The 23,162-nt window shown below is 40.1% G+C and overlaps 1 protein-coding gene across 1 annotated transcript; it reads left to right on the forward strand.

Moving 5' to 3' along the window:
- Positions 1 to 3,168: 3,168 nt before the first annotated feature.
- On the forward strand, positions 3,169 to 18,065 carry LOC137200954 (tetraspanin-4-like). Its single transcript, XM_067615708.1, has 8 exons — positions 3,169 to 3,509; positions 6,651 to 6,720; positions 7,049 to 7,240; positions 7,502 to 7,576; positions 8,050 to 8,145; positions 8,951 to 9,064; positions 9,754 to 9,837; positions 10,550 to 18,065. Exons 2-8 carry the CDS (start codon positions 6,652 to 6,654, stop codon positions 10,616 to 10,618), a joined length of 699 nt encoding a protein of 232 aa, XP_067471809.1. The 5' UTR covers positions 3,169 to 3,509; position 6,651; the 3' UTR covers positions 10,619 to 18,065.
- Positions 18,066 to 23,162: the final 5,097 nt, after the last annotated feature.

Genomic DNA, 23,162 nt, shown 5'->3' on the forward strand with positions numbered 1-23,162 from the left:
GATAGAAAGTCTGCAAAAATCTTCATAATAACTGACAAACTAAACATCATATACATTCACTGAACAAAGATTATGAAAATAAAATGCTGAAAGTGAAAATATTGCATTTTCCACTGAGAATAAAAGGAATGGCAGCCATTTTGTTTGTTTGACCAACTTACATGTGGTTTTGTTCTTGGCATATATGATGGCTTATTGTGTGGTACTTGGAAAGCATGGTTGATGTAAGCCTATACTCTGTTTAGGAAGGATGCATGCACAGCAGCGGCATGGATCCTTTCTTGTTTTAACATCATATTTATTCTGCTTTAAACATATATATCAAACATACAAAACAGAATAATCAAAAAGACAACAAAAACAAAAAACACAAAAAAAGGAAAATTAAAAAACTCCTAATGGTCTACAGTTTAGTCACACTTAAGTCTCAACTATTGAGTTACATACAGTCGGAAATATAGTAAACATAATAATTTGGGGCACAGAGGAAGATCATAATTAACAATGTGGGAAACATGTAACATCATTTTCTTCCAAAAATCTTTGATAGTAGGACATTCTCTTGAACAGTGGTATAATGTCCCTCTATCTTCGTTACATTTAATGCACTGATCTGGAATGTTAGGTTTGAACTTGTGTATGTTACAAGGAGTAATATAGGTATAATAATAATTAAACACTTTTTTTACATTGTAAAAGTTTAAACCTGGTATTGGTTGTTAAAACTTGTGACTGTAAGCAACTTTGTTTCCACTGCCTTTTAATATTTCTTCTTCAATATTATCACTCCAGGCATGTCTTCTACTATCTGATGAGTCCTGTGAGCGAGAAAGTAACAGTGAATAAAGAATAGATATTTGGTGAACACTGTACACATGCTCTTTCATTGTTTTTTCCAAACAGGTGAAAGAGGGTTTTGTTGTTTTTTTTCAATTCAGATCAATTCAATTCAATTCAATTCAATTTTGTATAGGGCCTGTGGCAGTCTAGGCCTATAGCAGCATAACCCCAGCAAACATGCCCCTTTGGGACCCATGTGGGGCCACTGCAGGAATAAAATGAGCCACACAGGGGCAGCCCACTATGGGTCCCATTACCGACGTGAAATGCAGGGCACATGTGGGCCCCACACTATGGGGCCCACTGTGGGCCTGCAACGTTCCCCAGTGGGCACAGGTGGGCTGTGCGTGCCCCACATTTACATTTAATTGGAGTCAGGTTAAAGTAAAAAATTAAGAAAAAAGAAAAAATGAAGAAAATATATTGAAAATTGAGTACAAAATTGAGCATGTGGATTAAATACTGAATGACATGCTAAAACAACGTTATTTTTATAAAACAGAGCAATGACCACATAGAACCACATTAGAACACAATAAGTACATAATAAATCAATCTCCACAGGAGCATCAGTGGATCTCTGCCATTTATCTTCTGGTCCTTCTGTTCATAGGGAACCACAATGTTAAACACACCCTAACACACCCTACTCATGTCCTTAAACAACACAAGTAAGAGGCATTAGTCTGGGCAGAGATAGGTTGTTAAGGTGTGTGTTATTTTCACCTTTATTGCTGTTGTTTGTTGTGACATTAACAGACTGTGAGTCCAGTTTTGCGGCTGAGAATACTGAGAAAGTATTATTGCTGTCTGTTGCTTGTTTGGTTTTGTTTATCACGCTAAACTGATTTGTGCTTATCCAACTGGTTGGACTGCTCTGTGTCAGCTTGCCATCGTATGTGAGATCATGGGTTGCATTTTATTTGTTGAAATCAGACCATGGCCGGCGAACACCCACGTGTTTTCACCCTCTCCTCTTTACTAACCCACTTGCATGTACATGTACGTTTTGACACACATACACTACTCTGTAGTCAGACACGTGTTGCTAAGCAACAGAGACAATCACCATTGTCATTAGAGACTGACACCATTGTAGTGGTCAGAGGCACGTGTTGGTTGACTGGTGGTCACCATTAAATCACAGTCACTGGTCAAATATCGTAATCATGTCTGCCATCTTGACCGGAACTCGTGTGATGTAACCTCATGCAGTTCACATCCAACATCTTGTTCCTCCTACTTCCTCTCTCACAACCCCCCCTACACACACACACACACACCACACACACATGTATTGCTGCTATATATTGTCTGGCTGTGTAGAACTGCCATATTGTGATTGCTTGTGTTTGATAGTTATAGTTGTATGAAAGATGTTTGTTAATTGAAGCATACTGATTTATAATTGATACTGCTAATGTTAATAAACTTTGTCATGCATTTAAAGAGAAGTTTCCTGATTGTTTGCATACAGACTGTGATAACAGCTTGGTGACAGGGTCAGTGCTTGAATTCAAACCTTCACTGCTCACCTTTAAAAATGACAAGACATTAATATTTTCTAATATCTTGTCATTTTTAAAGTGAAGACCCCTTTTGAGACTCTTTTCGCTGTTTTGGTTATCTGTTACCTGTAATCTGTTATTAATTTATATTAATAACTTTTTTAAATAATCAAAGATACTTATTAATTATTGCTAAAAACCAAAACTATTCCTACTAAGTCCCAACATATATAACCATACATGAAAATAGAGTCAGATATCTGCTTTTATTTTTCTTTATTTATTCTTGGATGTTTTTAAAATCATTCTACACTTGTGCATTGCTAGGCCAAACTTCAAAGTGAACATAGTCATTGTCAAAGTTATATTATCATTATAACTTTGACTTTTGACTATGTTCACTTTGAAGTTTTAGGTCTCTGCAAATTGATGTTCATAATGTAGTGAGAGGAATAAAGAGCACTGGCAACAGTATGCTTTGGAAATGGCAGATATGTGAAGTAAAAGTGGTGACATTATACAAAATTGACACTTTTTAGTATTTGTGGGATAGTTGTGTTGCATGTTTATTTTTAAGACACACTGGCCTCATGAAAAAAGATTTGAAAAATACCCATCTTTTTATCCATCATTTGGTCAGTAAAGGAAATGTGAAACTGTGTGAACATGTGCATGTACAGGTATGTAGGAGAATATCACTGAGAGTGACCTCAAATTTCTGGAACAAAGAGAAAAAGTGGAATAAGTGAGACATGCTGAGGTTTAGAGGCTGAGGGCTGGGGGAGGGACATGTAACTGGAAAAATGGGGAGGAGCTCAGAGAGAGACAGCAAAAACACACACATCTGGAAAGAGTTGAGGAGAGAGGAGAATACAATCTACCATATGGAAAACTACATAAAGTCAGTATAAAGTTTAGAATCAGGAAAGAAGACAAGTTAATTGGGGAAAGGGGTGAACACAGTCTATTAGTGAGGAGCACTACAGCAGAAGAGAAGAAAGGAAATCTTGTTGAAAAGCCTGGCTGGTTCAGGGACTGATCCACAGGAGATCTAAAAAGGAAAAACGAAGAAAAGATCAAAACCAGAAGGTGAAGGAGTTGGGAACTACGAAGAGGAGCATAACAAAGACAAGATTTAAAAGAACTGAAACTCAATTTCAGGTAAAATCTGTTTAAATTTCAGTTGGAACTATATTCCGATGCTAAATCTCATCATCAAAGTTCCACTTCAATTATATACCATGTTCAAAACTCAGCATGTTTAAATGAATAAGTATTTAATCCAAATAGTAGTTGAATATGTTGGTATTTCATTAACATGTGTTAAGATGTAACTATGGTCTTCCTCTGGAGATCTCTTCAGACACACTGGCCTGTCAAAGTTTAGTTTTATTTTATTGTTTTGCACATGTAATAAGATACGAAAAATAAAGGCATTAAAGCAGGAAAAATGATTGTGCTGGTGAGATTTTTTAAAAGAAAACAAAAACCCAAAAGGGCTTACAACAACATTCCACCAAAAGTAAGTAAACTTGAAAAAACAATGTCATTGGGCTGTACATCAGTGCATAAAAATATTGAAATGTTAAAAATGTTCTCTAAAATTAATGTTTTTCTCAACTTGGTGGAAAGGCCAAGAGGCAAGGGGCTGAGGAAAAAAGTTTTGGTGCATATATGATGGGGTATTTTTGAATTAGAAATAGAGGCAAAATACATAATGCAAAAATGTGATAATAAGTTCAATTCAGTGATACTATAATGTAAGAAATCCAGTAAAGGAGGTCCAATGTGGCCACCTGGTTGTTGCAATGTTATACCACTCTACTGTATCTCCATACTGGCTGACAAAAACAACGCAAAGTATACATTTGGCAACCCTGTCTCCTAGTAATTACGTTCATATACAACTTAATTGCAACATATGTTTTGTTAGAAACACAATGCTGCTGAATCATGTTTTCTCTCAACTTTCTTTCAACTTTCTCTCTCTTTTTTTCCCAAGAAAGTTTGTGGTCTTGGTTTAATACAGAATGAAGTCCAGTGTCTTGAAGCATGAAACATGTTTATGAAAATTTAAGCCACACTAGCATCTTTCACTACTTTTGTTGCCTACACCTGAACACACACAGGACTCAGGATGTGAACCCGGGTCTCTGCTGTCAGAGTCCTGCATCTTGTATGTTCACTATCCACCCCAATCTCCTCCCTATGACCTCAGAGCCATATATAAATTAAGCTTCATTTATTCGAAAAAATGTTACCTGTGAACATAATCCAGGCAGAGATAATGTTTGTCAATGCAATGTAACTGGGAAAACAGTTTCATTATTCATGAAAGTAATGTCTAGGAGACATGGTTGACATGGGCTGGAGGTGACAAATTCATTCATAAAAACATAAATGCCATTTGATTTGTGTCATGTGTGAAGCATCAATGAAATACCATGATGGGTGAGACTGATGGGTGCCCAGAAAGTCAGCAGATAAGACCAGTGACTGTGTTAACTGGCAACTTTCAGCTAAATGCGTTGTGGTGGCTCATAGTGACGGCAGCTGGCTCCTAAAAGCCTTATCAATTTTACTTTAATCAATCAATCAATGTGTTTATCATCTACACCAACCATTTACATACATTAAACTGTGCTCATCAAGAAGCATTCACCACGTAACGTTTCTTATAATGTGCAAAACAAAACATAGCCTATAAATTGGCAGTACAGTCTATCTTGTGATTTTATACTGTTATCTTCAATCAGAAAGTGGCCCATATTCAACCAATTGACCTGCTTTGACACTGTGCACACACTAAACGTAGAGTGTGTGGCTAAATATTGTGTAAAATGTGTAGTCACATAGCCAGTATTCAGCAGGCTATTCATTATTATTCACTGCTTTGACCAGCCTACTGTCTGTTCAACTTGTGAACATCAGTGTGTATACTGCAATGAGACTCAGTGTTCCATCTCAAATAAGCAATTTAAAAAGATTAATTTCAGAAAAATAAGTGAGGAAATGTGAATGCTTCTCAGTGGCAACACCATTTAATTTACATAACGTAATACGGAAAGTGTTTTCAACAGCTGCCATCACCACAACCACCACGACACATTGTCCTGAAAGTCACCAGATAACACGGTGTTATTTGTGTGGCCAAATTCCTGGATGGGAATAACGCCAAGACTGCATGCACTGACATGCCAGCCAGCCAGCCAGTCTATCTCTGACTAACACACTTATAATTCACTGACTAACTCACAAATATTAAACATATTACGATTCAAAAGATTTTTTGCAGTTTACACACTTGATCAGCTGGAGCTTTGGAAATCATAACACAAATAAATATAATGTCCAAACTCATGAATTGATAATTAATGATTCCCTCAGAATGTTGGTTTGTTGGTAAAAGACCTGTGCCCTGAGCTCTCCTGTGAGTCACAGGATTGCTGTGGTCATGGGAAATGCCTTCAGCAGTATAATTAGGTCTAGTGAGGAGGGGAGGGAGCTTCCTTCCTGTCAGCAGTTTGACTTCCTGTGTGGGGTCAGCAGGCAGTGTGAGGAAATCAGAACATCAGAACACAAACATGAACACTCATGCACACTCAGAAGGTGTAAAAAGAAAAAAAATGTATGTCTGGATGTTTTAAGTAACATCATCAAAACTATGAAATAATTGAAAACATAAGAAAACAGCTAGATTTAAAGGATGAGTTTACAAAATTTCCACGTCTCTTGTAAAAAATAGTCACATGAACATTGACATTAAAAGATTTATTCACTGTAGTTATTCCTCTTGTCCATACCAGGTGTTAAGTGACTGTTTCCTAACATTTCCAATGTAAGAACTTGGGGACAAAATCCACAGTCAGCAAAAAGACATTCTCAAGTTGACTGTGGACAAATGAATTGTGTATGTTCATCCTGGCAGTAGCCTGTAGGTTTTTTTTTGTAGGTCTGTGGAAGCAAAAGAACAGAAGGTGTTGTATGTGGTACCAACTGAGAGAATCTGTCAAACTCTAGTATTGCATTTTATGATTGTACACATATACAACCTACTTCTGACACAATCCAAATGTTTTTTCATCCTGCTTTACAAATTTTCCATCTCCCTCATCACACTGCACCCCTCTCACCAAGGAAACCCAAAACACACTACAACAAAGTCATAAAAGATACTGTACATTCAGTCACCATAGTAACAGAGCATTGGATATTTTGCACTTTCTAGCCAATAATATATTTTTACTGGTAACATGAAGCATAAAACATACTTCTACTGCTGTTTCTCTCTTTCTTTTGCAGGATGTCAGCATCTCGGAGGTGTTTGTCCTGTGTCAAATATTTGATGTTTGTCTTTAACCTCATCTTCTGGGTCAGTATTTGCACAAATCTGTTCCAAGTTGGTGTTATATTTGTTTATGTGGATGCATTTCCAAAAAAGTTAATTTGAGATTTCTCTGTAGCCTCTACCAGTTTAGCATTTCTCAATTTAAAGAGTTGTGGAGAGATAAGTTTTAATATGCTTAGTGCATGCCTCGAAAATGATTTAACATTGAGTTCTACAGACATGTCGACTTAATCTCACTGTTACATCATTCATTTGTGATTTCCCACTCTCTACCAGAAACACAACTTTCAGGACATTGCATTGTGATGAATGCTACGTTTCGACACTGATTTGACATTACATTTCCTAAAAGCTAGGAGGATGCGGTTTGTTTGGTGTTGGAGTGTGGCTGTCCTTCACGCAAGCAGAGTTTTCGTCTCTTCCTCTGTCCTTCCCATCCCTCTCAGCTGCCAATCTGCTGCTAGTTGCTGGTGGCATTACCATGGTGACAGGGTTCCTGGGTTGTCTTGGAGCCCTTAAGGAGCAGCGCTGCCTATTGGTCATGGTGAGAGAGCCACATAACAACAAAGTTGCAGATATTCCTTTTTTTGTAATGTTTTCTGGGCATTTTTATGCCCTTATTTGATAGCCAACAGTAGGGAGATGGCAGGAAATGAGAGGAAAAAGAGAGATACAACAAAAATGCTCAGACACAAACTGAACTCACGGTTCATGCTCACATTGCAGATATTCTAATCTTAATGCTTACATAGCTTGCTCTTGTATACACTATGATGTCAGTCTCCAACTGCTCTCTATTCTGCAGTTCTTTGTGATCCTTTTGCTCCTGGTCCTGACAGAGGTGACTCTAGTGTTGGTTATACACATCTTCCATGATGAGGTGAGCTCACCATCTACAATGTTCAAAAGTTGAAGAAGTGTGCAGTGCACACAGGAATGAGATAGTACAGGTCTTAGGCTTTGTCAGATGACACTCCACTGCATTGCGTCAAAGTTGAAGCATGTTGGCAGGAGCTCATCTTTAAATTTTAAGTGCCTAAGAGTTAATTGACTAATAAAAAATAAAAAATAGTGAACCACGGTTTTGAGAATTCATTAACTATTGAAGACGTTTATCAAGTAAAATCACATTCTGTTGTTCCAGGTTCTAAAAAATGATTCATTACTATTTCTTTTTGCTTTTGACTAATTAATATTACTGTGAATTGAATGTCTTTAGGTATTTTAAGCAAAACAAACAATCTTCAAAACATTAGGCTTTGGGAAATTATTCATCAGAAAAATAACTGGTTTTAATTGATGATAAAGTCATAATTGAATGATCAACTGTATGTCTTTCTTTCCTTTGGTCAGCTGGATTCCAAAGCACAAGGTGAATTAAAGGAAGGAATGAATATTTACAATTCCGAGCCTGGACTGAAAAAATCCTGGGACAATGTCCAGAAAATGGTAAGGGCAAATCATGGCTTCTTATATTTCATGAATAAAGGATAGGTTGCATGCCAATAAAGGAAATACAAATTATGTCAAGTTGTCACAATCTCAAAGGGTCCGTGTGCTTCAAATGTAGTGCTGAAAATGGCTAAAATAGGAATAGGCATCTACCTTAAGCTCTTCAGCTCTCATTTCAACGTCTACAGACATCTGAGTGTCCTGCGTGATGCTGCACAGATCATTCCGGGGCAGCTGTGGCTCAGGAGGTAGAGTGGGTCATCCACTAATCAGAAGATCAGTGGTTCGGTTCCTGGCTCTTCCAGTCCACATGTCAAAGTGTTCTTGGGCAAGATGCTGAACCCCAAATTGCTCCCAATGGCTGTGCCATCAGTGTGTGAATGATTAGATCCTCCTGTCGAGCAGGTTGGCACCTTGCATGGCAGCCCCTGCCATCAGCATATGAATGTGTGTGTGTGAATGGGTGAATATGGCTTGTAGTATAAAAGTGCTTTGAGTGGATGGAAGACTAGAAAGATGCTATATAAGTGCAGTCCATTTACCATTTCCATTGCCTTTTTCTTTATACTGTAAGTTCTTTATTTGCTTTCCTTTATCACAGCTCCAGTTACAACAGTTACAACATCTAACATCCACCTGCTGGTTTGTTTGGCTGCTTAGTGTTAGTGACAGTACTGAAATCACTGTGTACCCTCTGTCCCTGAGTCTGCCTCTCAATACTGTCTAGTCAACTGTGTATACATGAGTTATGTAGCTGAGTGGTATTACTCTACTTTTTGTATCTTATTCTCTCTTCTCACAGTTCAAATGCTGTGGAGTAACGAACAAAACAGACTGGTATGATGTGTTGAATGGAACGCTGCCCTCATCTTGCTGCTCTGTTGGGACAGACCAATGTGTTGATGGTTGGAGTGAGGTTGGTTTACTGCTCAGCATTAGGGGGCTTTTGGAATGTAGAGGGGTAAAATTTCAACTGGCAATTGTTTTCGTTTTTGACTGATCCCCCAAATGAAATCAAAATTTGCTCCAGATGCGTGAGTGTGCCTGAATACCTTTACAAATGATGGATTCCAGCAATGGAGTCCAAAATATTTAGCCACAAAGGTTTGTGGTATCTTGGTCAATGCCAGTCTACTGTCATACTGCCATCTTGCCAAGATGAGTACTGCCAAGATTGCAGTACTCATTCTATTCATATCTGTGTTCCCTGATCTCAGCAATTCATTTGAGTAAATTTTTTTAATGATGGTCAGAATAAATATATAAATAGCCAAAGTTGTAATAAACTGGATTCCATTTTAAATGGCTTCTGAGATGGTCTACCTCAGTGTATCTGTTTATTTGTCCATTATGGAAATCTGTGAGAGTATCATGCAAATGTCTGTGTCAAATGTCTTGCCAGTTACAGCTTGATGATATTGTAGGGTCCCAAGGCTTTATTGATGTAGGCTTTATTGATGTCTAAGATAACTCTAATCATTCTTCCCTTCACTTCTTTCTACATTTCATCCTTACTACTACTCTTCTACTTTCCCTGGTGTACTTATTCTATTCCTCCTGAGCGCCTCCCCTACCCCACACTCTGTCTTTGTTTGTCTTCTGCAGCCCTGTTACCAGAAGGCCAGGCAGTGGCTACTAGATAACATCACCCATGTTCTGGTGTTTGGTGTGTGTATTGGTGTTGTGCAGGTAGTTATCTCCAACCTTTATTTATCATTTCTTTTATCTATATGATGCATCTCTGACCTTAGTCATGTTTTCTCCATCTGTTAGGTTCATAACACCTCAAGCCCAGCAGATATTGACAAAAATACATTGTTATTAAGCTTTACACACTTACACTTGCACTTCCCTAAAATTCAGCACACATCCAGAGTGTTAGCAGCACACTTCTGAATTCAATGATTATATAGGAAAGATAGCATCTTACTACTATTTAACATAATTTTGATATCTCTAACCATTTTACTGTAATACAAAAACATCAGTGTCAAATGTCAGTGGGGACCCAGGAGCTAAGCTGTATTTCCACATTCTTTTTTGGTCAGTCTTGATCAGAGTTGTTTAGTGTGTCCTGAGTGTAGCCTGTGTACAAAAAACCTGCTTGATGAGAAGTGCTTCACATTAAGTATAGTATGTTACGTTGTTAATGTTGCGCTTGATAACATATTTTTTTCTGTCAGCTATTGCAGACAAAATGCTTTGATGTTTTAAAAGATTGCATTTCATTCAATTTGAGAACTCAGAAATCAGGAAAAAGATTCTGTGGGAAAATTGGTGCTTCAAACATAATCAAATAATAAATAAACAAATAAAAAAGTTATTCTGACTGTTATTGAGTTTTTATTTCCTAGCAGGTTACACATTTATTTGACTTGCATACCTTCTCTTCTCTTGTCAGATCTTGGCCCTGGTGTTCTCCATGCTGATGTACTGTCAAATTCTGCGTGCTGAGAAGTACTTGGACTGACTGCAGACCAGCTGTTGACTGACCCAAAATGTGATGGCTCACCGCAAACTGCTCTGGGATCTCAATATACTCTCCAAACCAGACTGTGGTGCCGTAGTGCTTACATTGGGTTCAGACCTTAAATGGATGTCTTTCAAATGTCTTGATGCATTGGGTTAGAAATTCCTCTTAAGATTCCTCAAAAGTCTCTTGCCATAGTTTGACCAGTGTACCATGGGGTTTCAGTCAGGGCCTTCAGTAACGAACTGCACTAACCTCCCCCACCCACCTACCTACCTACACACACACACACACACACACACACACACACACACACACATACACACCAACTCACAAATTCCTCATGTTGGTGCCGATACAGCCAACACAGCCGAATACAAAATACACACAAATATCATGCAGTATATGCACTACTGCTTCAACACCAACAAGACAGGTGATCTTCACTTTCAACAACACAAATGCACATGCACACCACTGTGCACTATAGCGGCTACTGCAGCATCACCATTAGATCTTCCTTTATGTCACTCAGCAACCACTTGGCACAACACAAAAACAATATACTGAAATAATAATAATAATAATAATAATATACTATACTATACTAACATACTAATAATATACATAATAAGTGGCATCAGACACTGTCAACATGAAACACAGCATCTCTATCTACTGCCCAATTGCACCCTCTTTTGGAAACCTCCAGCAATACCAATCAAATACAACCTTAAAGTAGAAATGGATAACTTTTTGCTTTAACTTATCATTATGAAGTAAACGTTGATTGCACAGTGTAATGGCTATAGAATAATGACACTATTGGCATTTAGATTGGTTCCTTATAAGCCCTGCTTTAACTGTGCAATTCTGCCTGTCACTGGGTACGATCTCCCGGGAAAATGAGGGCTTGATTTGTGGCACAAAAGAAGTGTGTTCAACCATTGTGCAACCAAAAGAGGAAGATGATAGCGCTTCTGTTTTCCCCTGTATCTATCGGTAGCTGCATCTCGTAATTATTTGTTAAGTGGCCAACCTCTTTCTATTGTCTTATTGCTATGTGATAAATGTGGAATACTGCACAGGCCAATCTGATGACACACTACTTATATTTGCGTACACTACATTTAGTTGCATTGAGTATATTACCTGATAAAACTTGTCTTTTGATTTCTACAGGGTTTTCTTCCCTCTAGAAAGCCCTCTAGAAAGCAGTTAGCTAAGCTACCAGCCCTACAGTCATAGAATCCTGAATTAGTATTCACTCAGGCCGGCTGTCAGGCTGATCTATAGGCCTTTTCCATGCACATGTACTGGAACACAGGGCTACCCGCTTGAAGGTGTGTCTTTAACTAATGACGCACTTATCTTGAGTCAAAAAGCAGCGGGCTGTATACATCATGGCTGTGACTAGTGGTCAAAGTCGCAGCTGTAAAACGGTGGATGAACACATAAATTCCTATAAATTTTTCACAATAAAAGCCTTCCATTATTTTTTCAGTGGAACACGTATGAAGCAGCAACAGCAGTAAATGTTTTCATCTGCAGTAACTTAGTGCCATTCCAATACGGCTGAAAGCAAGGAAACGTTTAAATAAAGCAGATATCTGAGAGTAAAAACAAGGACGCAGAAGAGAGACTAAACTTCAAACCACAGAGATTCAGTCAGAAGCTTGGCCATGGTCAGTGACACATAAATGCAACCTGCTTGGAGGCTGGTCAGGTACACTTTGGCCTGACTCCGGAGATGGTCCATCTCTGGCACAATATATGCTATTTTATATAGATTCACATACTAAATTAATGCTCAAACTCAGGCTTTTTCTCCTAATGTTTTCCTCTAATGTAACTCTGATGCCACCCTGATGCCAACCCCTGCCATAGTTATTTGTACTACATGTTTATGCGAAGCAATAGGTCTCTCTTAAATAGAGTAAAACATAGCACTCACACATTATTTGTAAATAATGCAGCTCCTTCTCTATGGAAATAGATGCCAGTGCTGAGTCTGGCAAGGTCGAACTGTGTTCTGTAGTTCTCATCCAGGCCTGTGACAGCAAACAGCAGTCTTCAAATCGATTCTTAATTTGTGTGAGGATGCTGTTGATTACAGCGGTGTGTAGCTCTCTGTAGTGCGTACAAGGGTCTGGTCTTTCTCTGGCTAGACTTGGCTGTCCAATGGCCTCCATATCACCCCACTCATCTTTGAGGCTCTGGCAAAAATCTGCAAATCTGGCCAGACAGAACTGAACTTCTAAGCTCTTATTTTGAAGAATTCCAAAGAGCACATCAGCAAAGTGAAAAATGCCAATGAAAGCAAAGAGAAAAAAAACAGAAGTCAAAGCTTGTCATTTGTGATGTCTGTGAGTGTCTCGATGCACAATGTACTGTTTCACGGTCAAAATTTTCAGTGTGGTTAAGGATGTGCTGGAACAGCTCAAACAGCGCAACTCTTTTGTCATCGACCATACATACCAACCTGGAGTTGAAGTTCCACATCACTTGAGAGACTCATGGCAGTCTTCTCTTGCAATATTCATCCAACAATGCAGTACATTTGGGAGAATGTATAAAAAATGTAGACAATCCTCACAGATTTGCAAGAAAAATCATGCAGTCTTTCATTTTTGATGCTCCCTAGGACATCAAAAGATTCGATGTGCGTGCATGTGTGTGCGCGCACAAAGATAGTCTGGGGGATTTATTTATCCATAATCCTCTGTCACTGTCCTTACACTCACTACTAATAAAACAAGAATACAAAAAATATTTCCTTAATGAGAGGTCAATCCCCCACCTCAAAGTGCAATTTCATTGATCAAAGTTCAATCAGATTGAACTGATTGGCTGACCGGTGTACCTGCCGCCTGGAAGTATTTTCCCCACTGTCACCATGTTAAGGTTTTCTTGTAATGATATCTTCAACATTTCTCAACACAAAAACACAAAAGTGCCCTTGATAACCCAACAATACGATAGGTTAATGTTAAGGCCATCACTTTTAATTATTTCTCCTTCCATTCTGAGAAATAAAGTTTTTTGTCAGTTTCTGATAGCAGAGGGCTATGGAAGAGCATTGTGTTGTGGACAGACTTGACGCATTCCACTACTGTTTTGGGTTGTCTGCTGTTGGTGGGCTTCATTCCATTTCAAATAGCTGTTGGTTTGCCGCAACCGGAATCCAAAAAAAGGACATAAAAAGATATATCTACTAATTATATCAAATATCTAGTATAGCTGAACTATGAATTACACTGCATCTAGATGATCTATGTTAAGAAAAGTAAAGATGTTGGTTTATTTCAGATAAACTTAGCACAAAAAGTAAGGAAACTTGTGTTTGGTAGATTATTTCTTTGTTGTAAAAATGCTTCTTGGCAATAAATCTTATACCATGGGAAAGCCTGTTTATTTCCCTTTTAAATGGTGCCACATTTTTAAGGAACATGCATTTGTGGGATGAGCAGCAGAGCTGAGTATGTGGGTGGCGCCTATGAAAAATTTGCCAAATCTCCTCTGCCAATGCCAAACAGCTTATTTTGCTGTTGCTATTGACTCTTGTTTTGAGCTTCTGGTACCCTCAGGTGCTGCCAATCAGGTGCCAATCAGGCACCTGTGAGCATGGGCCCTGCTACAGTGGTCAGTAGGTGTTTGTTCCAAGAATCGGCATGCCCTGGATAGGACCCGTGTGATAGGGCAACTTCCAGCTGGTGTTCCGCAAAACCAAGTTGCGCCACTATTTGGATTGAGCCCTAGTACTATCTCCAAAGTGAAGGCCAAGTTCCATATGACGGGGGATGTCAGAGACAGGCCGCGAAGTAGGCATCCCAAGAAGACGACACCCCAAGAAGACCGTTTCCTCACTCTGTCAGCACTTAGGTACCGTAGGCTGTCTTCTACAGATTTGCAGTCAAGGTTTGCATGACGATATGGCCGACAGCTCTCTGCCCAGACAATCCGGAACAGACTGCATGCAGCCAATCTCCGGTCCCATAGGACTGCCAGGAGGCCTGCCATGACTGCCCTTCATCGTCAGGCCTGTTTGCGCTGGTGTCGGCAACACATGCACTGGAACCTGAACATGTGGATGAACCTTATGTTCAGCGATGAGTCCAGATTCTGCCACAGCAGTTGGATCTTAGGGTCAAAGTGTGGAGAAGATGCAGGGAACGCTATGCTAATTGCTTTACCGATTGAGTAACATCTTTTGGCGGAGGCAGTGTGATGGTGTGGGGTGGCATCTCCCTCAATGGAAAAACAAGGTTTGTCATCATTGGAGGCAATCTCAATGCAGAGAGATATCGAGATGAGATTCTGCAACCAGTGGCAATCCCATATCTCCACAGTCTGGGACCAAACTCTATCCTCCAAGATGACAACGCTTGCCCCAACAGAGCGGGGTTTATCAGAGACTACCTCCAGGATTTGGGAGTGGAGAGGATGGAATGGCCTGCCAGCTGTCCTTACCTCAACCCCATTGAACACTTGTGGGAGGGTCTTGGGTGTGCTGTTCATGCCAGAGTGACCAACACAACCACGTTGGCTGACTTGCGACAAATGCTGGTTGATGAATGGGATGCCATCCCTCAGCAGTGTGTGACCAGGCTGGTGACCAGCATGAGGAGGAGGTGCCAGGCTGTTGTGGCTGTGTATGGTTCTTCCACACGCTACTAAGGCTCCTGTTTGATAAATGAATAAACTGTTAAATTGCCAATATGTCTTGTTTCTTCAAACTTCAATCATCCAATCTACCAAACACCAAACAAGAGTCAATGGCAGAATAAGCTGTTTGGCATTGGCAGAGGAGATTTGGCAAATTTTTCATGGGCGCAACCCACATACTCAGCTCTGCTGCTCATCCCACAAATACACGTTCCTTACAAATGTGGCACCATTTAAAAGGGAAATAAACAGGCTTTCCAGTGGTATAAGATGTATTGCCAAGAACAACAAAGAAATAATCTACCAAACTAAAATTTCCTTACTTTTTGTGCTAACTTTATTTTAGCTAGTATTCTAGAAATGGGGTTTTGGGTTGGTGTTCATTGTTGGCAGGAGTTATGCAGTGCTTCAAACTGTGTTTAATGAGTTTGTTTATTATGGATGCAAAATATGTGTTCAGCCACATCATGCATATATTAAACTGCCTCCTGAATGCTTATCAGTATGTTGAAAATTGCACTTCATTAACAGCTAACTTTTCTGCCATTAAAACTGTTCTCAGAGCAATTTCTATAGTCACATACTTTGAAAAGTCTACGTTTAAGCTATTGTATTTTTGAGTCATCAAGGGCACTTTTGTGTTTTTGTGTTGAAAAATGTTAAAGATATCATTGAAAGAAAACCTTAACATGGTGACAGTGAGGAAAATACTTCCAGGTGGCAGGTCATGCGGTCAGCCAATCACAGGCTGTGATTGTTTCAAATTCAGGATTTCAAATTCAATTCATCCCTGGGGTGCTTAAAATCTACGTTTTTTATGAAAGAACATCATATCATCATATAAGATCATCAACAGTTACATAAAACAAAACAGATAATATAACAGCAGCGGTAGCAGTATCCATAGCAACCACCATAGTGATGATAGAAAGTCTGCAAAAATCTTCATAATAACTGACAAACTAAACATTATATACATTCACTGAACAAAGATTATGAAAATAAAATGCTGAAAGTGAAAATATTGCATTTTCCACTGAGAATAAAAGGAATGGCAGACAGAAACTTGACAGTCACATGATATGGATGCAGGCCAATAGGAAAAATTAGGCCAAGAAAACATAGGCATCTCACAGTTTTAGAGCTGTTATTGTGAAACTAATACGTTTTGCACTGTGGACCAATATAGCTATTACGCATTTTGATGTGAGACCGGATTGGTTCCACGTAGACATGAATGAGAAGTGAATTTTGGTCTGACTGCGCCACAAAAGAGAAAGAATAGAGTTCACTTCCATGAAGTACCTTAAGCCCAAAATACAAAGTCACAATACCCCAAATATTAACATACATTATCAATACGCTGACAATGGCAGAATAAACAGACATTCGATGTTATGTGTGCTGCAGCTACTCGCATACCGATGCTGCTGCTTTTGTTGTTTTGGCTAATGGATACACAAACTCTGCAGCCCTACTCTGCATATTTGAAAGTCCTCATTTATGCTTTAAATTCCAGCAAACATTTAGGGACTCCAAATGCAAAATATCAGTTCAAATTTATCCAACAGAAAAACAACAATCCTCATACAGTATCTTTAAATAAAGGAATACAAAATGGGCTTTGGAGATTTGCTGTTAAAGTACAAATATGTGTGCAGAAATATTTAAATAATTAATAAAGGTATCGCGTGGATAGCCAACCTAAAATCATCAGGATTTTGGAGAGGTTGGAGTGCGATCCTCTGCCATCAAGTTGGGCTGAGCAGGAGGAAACAAAACTGAACATAATCCTCTGAAAACATGTAGCTATGGTGCTTCTGCCTCTACAATCTTGCTTTTAATTTATTTTTATTTTTTATAATGTTTTTTATTTTATTGTTTTTTGCCAGCACTGCCCCGCAGCATCTCTGAGCCTGTCTTTGATTGACAGTCAGGTTAGGTTTTATAGAAATGGGACTGAAATTGATTTAGACATAATTGAGGGTAACAGATCGGTTCATGTTGAGCTTTGCAGATGCAGGGTGAATATTGGTTTGTAAACAAGACCTCACATGTTTAAACTTGTTTTAAAAAGTTTTCACTTACATGTGGTTTTGTTCTCGGCATATAGGATGGCTTATTGTGTGGTACTTGGAAAGCATGGTTGATGTAAGCCTATACTCTGTTTAGGAAGGATGCATGCACAGCAGCGGCATGGATCCTTTCTTGTTTTAACATCATATTTATTCTGCTTTAAACATATATATCAAACATACAAAACAGAATAATCAAAAAGACAACAAAAACCACAAAAAAAGGAAAATTAAAAAACTCCAGTTTAGTCACACTTAAGTCTCAACTATTGAGTTACATACAGTGGCAGATATAGTAAACATAATAATTTGGGGCACAGAGGAAGATCATAATTAACAATGTGGGAAACATGTAACATCACTTTCCTCCAAAAATCTTTGATAGTAGGACATTCTCTTGAACAGTGGTATAATGTCCCTCTATCTTCGTTACATTTAATGCACTGATCTGGAATGTTAGGTTTGAAATTGTGTATGTTACAAGGAGTAATATAGGTATAATAATAATTAAACACTTTTTTTTACATTGTAAAAGTTTAAACCTGGTATTGATTGTTAAAACTTGTGACTGTAAGCAACTTTGTTTCCACTGCCTTTATTATTTCTTTTTCAATATTATCACTCCAGGCATGTCTTCTACTATCTGATGAGTCCTGTGAGCGAGACAGTAACAGTGAATAAAGAATAGATATTTGGTGAACACTGTACACATGTTCTTTCATTGTTTTTTCCAAACAGGTGAAAGAGGGTTTTGTTGTTTTTTTCAATTCAGATCAATTCAATTCAATTCAATTCAATTTTGTATAGGGCCTGTGGCAGTCTAGGCCTATAGCAGCATAACCCCAGCAAACATGCCCCTTTGGGACCCATGTGGGGCCACTGCAGGAATAAAATGAGCCACACAGGGGCAGCCCACTGTGGGTCCCATTACCGACGTGAAATGCAAGGCACATGTGGGCCCTACACTATGGGGCCCACTGTGGGCCTGCAATGTGCCCCAGTGGGCCCAGGTGGGCTGTGCGTGCCCCACATTTACATTTATTCAGAGTCAGGTTAGAGTAAAAAATTAAGAAAAAAGAAAAAATGAAGAAAATATATTGAAAATTGAGTACAAAATTGAGCATGTGGATTAAATACTGAATGACATGCTAAAACAACGTTATTTTTATAAAACAGAGCAATGACCACATAGAACCACATTAGAACACAATAAGTACATAATAAATCAATCTCCTCAGGGGCATCAGTGGATCTCTGCCATTTATCTTCTGGTCCTTCTGTTCATAGGGAACCACAATGTTAAATACAAAGAGAATAAGAACAAACAAAAAATCTGAACACAAGGTCCAAATGGTTGTTTCTGAAGCTTTCGTATATAATGGAAAATTAACACACACCAAGGTTTGTAGTGAGGCACTGATCACTGGAAGCAGACTCAAGAGCAGGAAAAAAGTGCACACTCTGGCTCCATATGCATTTCCCTTTTATATGGATGACATTCCGGCCCTCTTCAAGATCAGCAATCATAGTATGACACAGGCACTGTTATATAGGCCACACCCAGTAGCACAGCTGGTGGTGATTAGATAATCATGTTCCACCATTAGGTTGAGAAAACCAATCCAAAGGCCTTCAGCGGACCCACAGTGGGCCAGCAGCACTCAGCCAACACTTTGGGCTGGGTGTAGGCTGTCCCACTAGGGCACCACCTGAACCCCATAGTGTGGGGCCCACATGTGCCCTGCATTTCACATGGGTTCTAAAGGGGCATGTTTGCTGGGATTAGGGTGAGAAAAACAATCAAAAGGCCTTCAGCAGATCAAAACTTTTAACAAACAGTGACAGGAACTACAGCCAATCAATTATCTTCAAATAAAGTGACAAAAACCAATATGTTTCATACCACATATACAGATTTAAATTTTACATTCCAGTCCTTTTGGTTATCTGCCTTGGGCCCCGCAGGGACTATCCCACAGGGGGGCCTGTGTCGGCATTCTGTGGGCAAGCCCACAGTAGGTATCCCACGGGAAACCCTCATGGTGGCCCCAAAGGGCAAAACTGCTTTGGGCCCCACACAGACTATCCCATAGGGGGGCCCATATGGGCTTTCTGTGGGCAAGCCCACAGTTGGTTGCTCACAGAAAACCTTCAATGGGGCCCAAAAGTGCAAAACTGCTTTGGGCCCTGCACGGGCTATCCCACAGGGGGGTCTATGTGGGCATTCTGTGGACAAGCCCACAATGGGTTGCCCAAGGAAACCCTCATTGGGGCCTGAAGAAGTAAAACTGCTGTGGGCCCTGCAGAGGCTAACCTGTAGGGGGGTATGTGTGGGTATCCATGGGAAACTATTATGGTGGCCCCAAAGGGAAAAACTGCTGTGGGCCCTGCACGGGCTATCCTACAGGGGAGCCCATGTGGGCTTTCTGTGGGCAAGCCCACAGTGGGTTTCCCACAGATAACCATGATGGGGGCCCAAAAGGGCAAGACTGTTGTGGGCCCTGCATGGTCTATCCCACCGGGGGCCCATGTGGGTTTTTGTGGGCAAGTCCAACTATGGGCTCCACATGGGATTTGTGTGGGTTTTCCCTGCCCACACTTCCCCACAGTGAACCCACACAAAGGACCAAAACTTCTCCCAGAAGCTTGCATTCTGGGAGCATAGTGCTCTAGTGGGGTCTAGTAGGGGTTCTATGAGCTCTTTAAGATATGATGGTGCCTGACCATTAAAGGCTTTGTAGGTGAGGAGAAGGATTTGAAATTTTGTGCTAGATTTTACAGGATGCCAGTGCAGAGAAGCTAAATGGGAGAAATATTTTGGGGCCAGAACAGTGACATTTACATTTTGGCACTGAAAATAAAATTTGGCATTGAAATCAAATCTGCACTGAAAAAAGAAACATGTATTGGCACTGAAACAAGTATTCGCATTGAAAAAACTTCCACTGACAAATAAAACACAGGCATTTTTAAAAATTACAATCTTTCAATCTGATTATCTTATTCTGAGCCGAGCCTTCACGGTCCTTCACAGTCCTGTTGGCATCCTTCCCTGGCTGCTGCTGTGTCATTGTCATTGATGTTATGATTGTTGTTATTCTGTCCCCCTCGTACTGATCTGTAAATGGATATTGGTGATTCTGACAGTGTCTGAAGACAGACCCTTTATATTGTGTGAAACCCTTCTCAGTTCATTAAGGCAGCAGGACTGATATGTTGATAAATCTGAAGCCTCTGAGGTGCTGCCCCAGAGCCTAGTGCCATTACGCACATTGGTTCACTGTGTTTACCTTCATTTAATAGGCTGAAAAAGACACCAGGCTGATACATTGTAACGACACACACCTCTACACACATCAGACTGGTCGGTTATAACTCAATATTCTACTTTTTTATGAATGACACATCAGGTTAGCAAGGCTCATCATATCCTCTTTTCCAACGATATTTTCAGCAAAAGTAGTATCTCATATTTTATTCTTGAGACACACTGCAGTGTAAACGCTGTTGAGTAACATTAATTACTAAACTGTGACCATTTACGAGGTGAGATAGGTTACATTAGAGTTATGGCTGAAATAGCGCGGTCCGATCATATTGCTCCACTAACACTTTTTCTCACAAAAAATAACAGTAGTAGTCGTAGTAACAGCAGTTAATGATGTTATTCGGTCTGTAATGGAGCTATAATAAAAATCCAAACTGTTATGTATCTTAATAAAATAAAACAAAATTTAATATGGACTGATCTGTTCATTTTAACGCTGTTATATTTATGTAAATGTGGTGACATCTGTCTCACAGTCAGGAAATGGACACCTGAGGCTAGTGAGGCTTTAAGGGACTGCTTTGAATGCACAGATTGGAATGTGCTGCTGGAAACAGACAGGAACAGTATGGACATTGACAGTCAGATTGATTGTTTTACTGAGTATATCAACCTCTGTAAAGATACAGTCATACCTACAAAGACTGTACGATGTTTCCCCAATAACAAACCCTGGATCACAAGTGACATAAAAGCAATCTTCAACCAGAAAAAGGAAGCTTTTAGAGACGGTGACAAAGAACAGCTCAAACAGGTGCAACATGAGTTGAAGAGGAGATTGAAGATGGCAAAGGTGGAATACAAAAAGAAGATTGAAAGAAATTTACAACGCAGCAACATCCAGCAATCAACACCATCTCTGGCTACAACAAAAAGAAAAGACAGCCAATAGTGGGTGATGTGGACAGAGCCAATGAACTTGACACTGTGGCCACACCCACTTCCACTGCTGCTCCTTCTCCTCCACATGGATGCATCTCAACTGCAGCTCCTTCTTCTCCTCCACATGTGTGTTTCTCCACCACAGTGCCTCCTTCTCCTCCACCTACACATGTGTCCATCTCCACTGCTGCAGATACTCTGACTGTGCTGCCCAACTGTGTCAACCTCTCCAGAAGATCTTCAACCTGAGTCTACAGTTGGGGTGGGCCCGGGCTCTGTGGAAGACATCTTGTATTGTACCAGTACCAAAAATAAAATGTCTGGCTGGACTAAAGGACTACAGACCGGTGGCCCTTACAGCACACATCATGAAAACCCTGGAGCATCTGTTTCTACGGCTACAGAGGCTTGAGGTCAAAGACAAACCCGATCTCCTGCAGTTTGCATACAAAGAACACACTGGAGTGGATGATGCTGTCCTTTACATGCTCCACCGTGCCCTCTCTCATCTGGAGGAATCAGGCACTTATGTAAGAATCATGTTCTTTGATTTTTCAAGTGCATTCAACTCCATCCAACCCATCATACTCAAAGACAAGCTCAGAGAGATGGGAGTGGATCCCTCCTTTGTTTCCTGGATCCCTGATTACCTGACAGAAAGTTCACAGTTTGTCAGGTTGGGGAACTGTGTTTCTGGGACAGTAATGAGCAGCATGGGGGCTCCACAGGAGACTGTACTGGCTCCATTCCTGTTCACATTGTATACCTCAGACTTCAAATATAACTCTTGAGTCCTGCCACATCCAGAAATACTCGGATGACACTGCTATTGTGGCGCGTATCAGGAATGGACAGGAATCCGAATACAGGGATCTAATAACAGCCTTCAGTGACTGGAGTCGAAAAAAACGCCTTCAACTGAACACCTCAAAAACGGAAATGATTGTGGATTTCCGCAGGTCTAAGCCTGCTCTGGAGCCAGTGAAAATCTGTGGGGTGGACACTGAAGTGGTGCACACCTACAAATATCAAGGGGTCCTTGTGGATGACAAGCTGGACTGGTACTCTAACACCAACGCCCTCTACAGGAAGGGACAGAGCCACCTGTTCTTCCTGTGGACACAGGTCCTTTGATGTTTGTGTGGAAATGATGACCATGTTCTACCACACGGTGGTGGCCGGTGCACTCTTTTTTGCTGCAGTGTGCTGGGGAGGCAGCCTTACAGACAAAAACACCAAGCGATTAGACAAGCTGGTCAAAAAGCGGGCTCAGTGCTGGGCAGGAGATTGGACCCGCTAAGATCTGTGGTGGAGAGAGGCACATTGAACAAACTGAAAGCTATAATGGACAATAGCAGACACCCTCTCCACAGCCTCCTGGGGCGACAGAGGAGTAGCTGCAGCAGTCGGCTCCTCTCATTGTGCTGCAGAATGGAGCGATTCAGGAGATCCTTTGTCCCCACAGCAATAAGACTGTTCAGTTTCTCCTGAATTGACTGGATAGTTTTTTATTTTTATATTTTGATGAGCTCTTGACAATTTGAATTTCCCTTCGGGGATCAATAAAGTAATATCTATCTATCTATCTATCTAT

The sequence above is a fragment of the Thunnus thynnus genome, chromosome 17 (genome assembly GCF_963924715.1).
Source record: "Thunnus thynnus chromosome 17, fThuThy2.1, whole genome shotgun sequence".
NCBI lineage: Eukaryota > Metazoa > Chordata > Actinopteri > Scombriformes > Scombridae > Thunnus > Thunnus thynnus.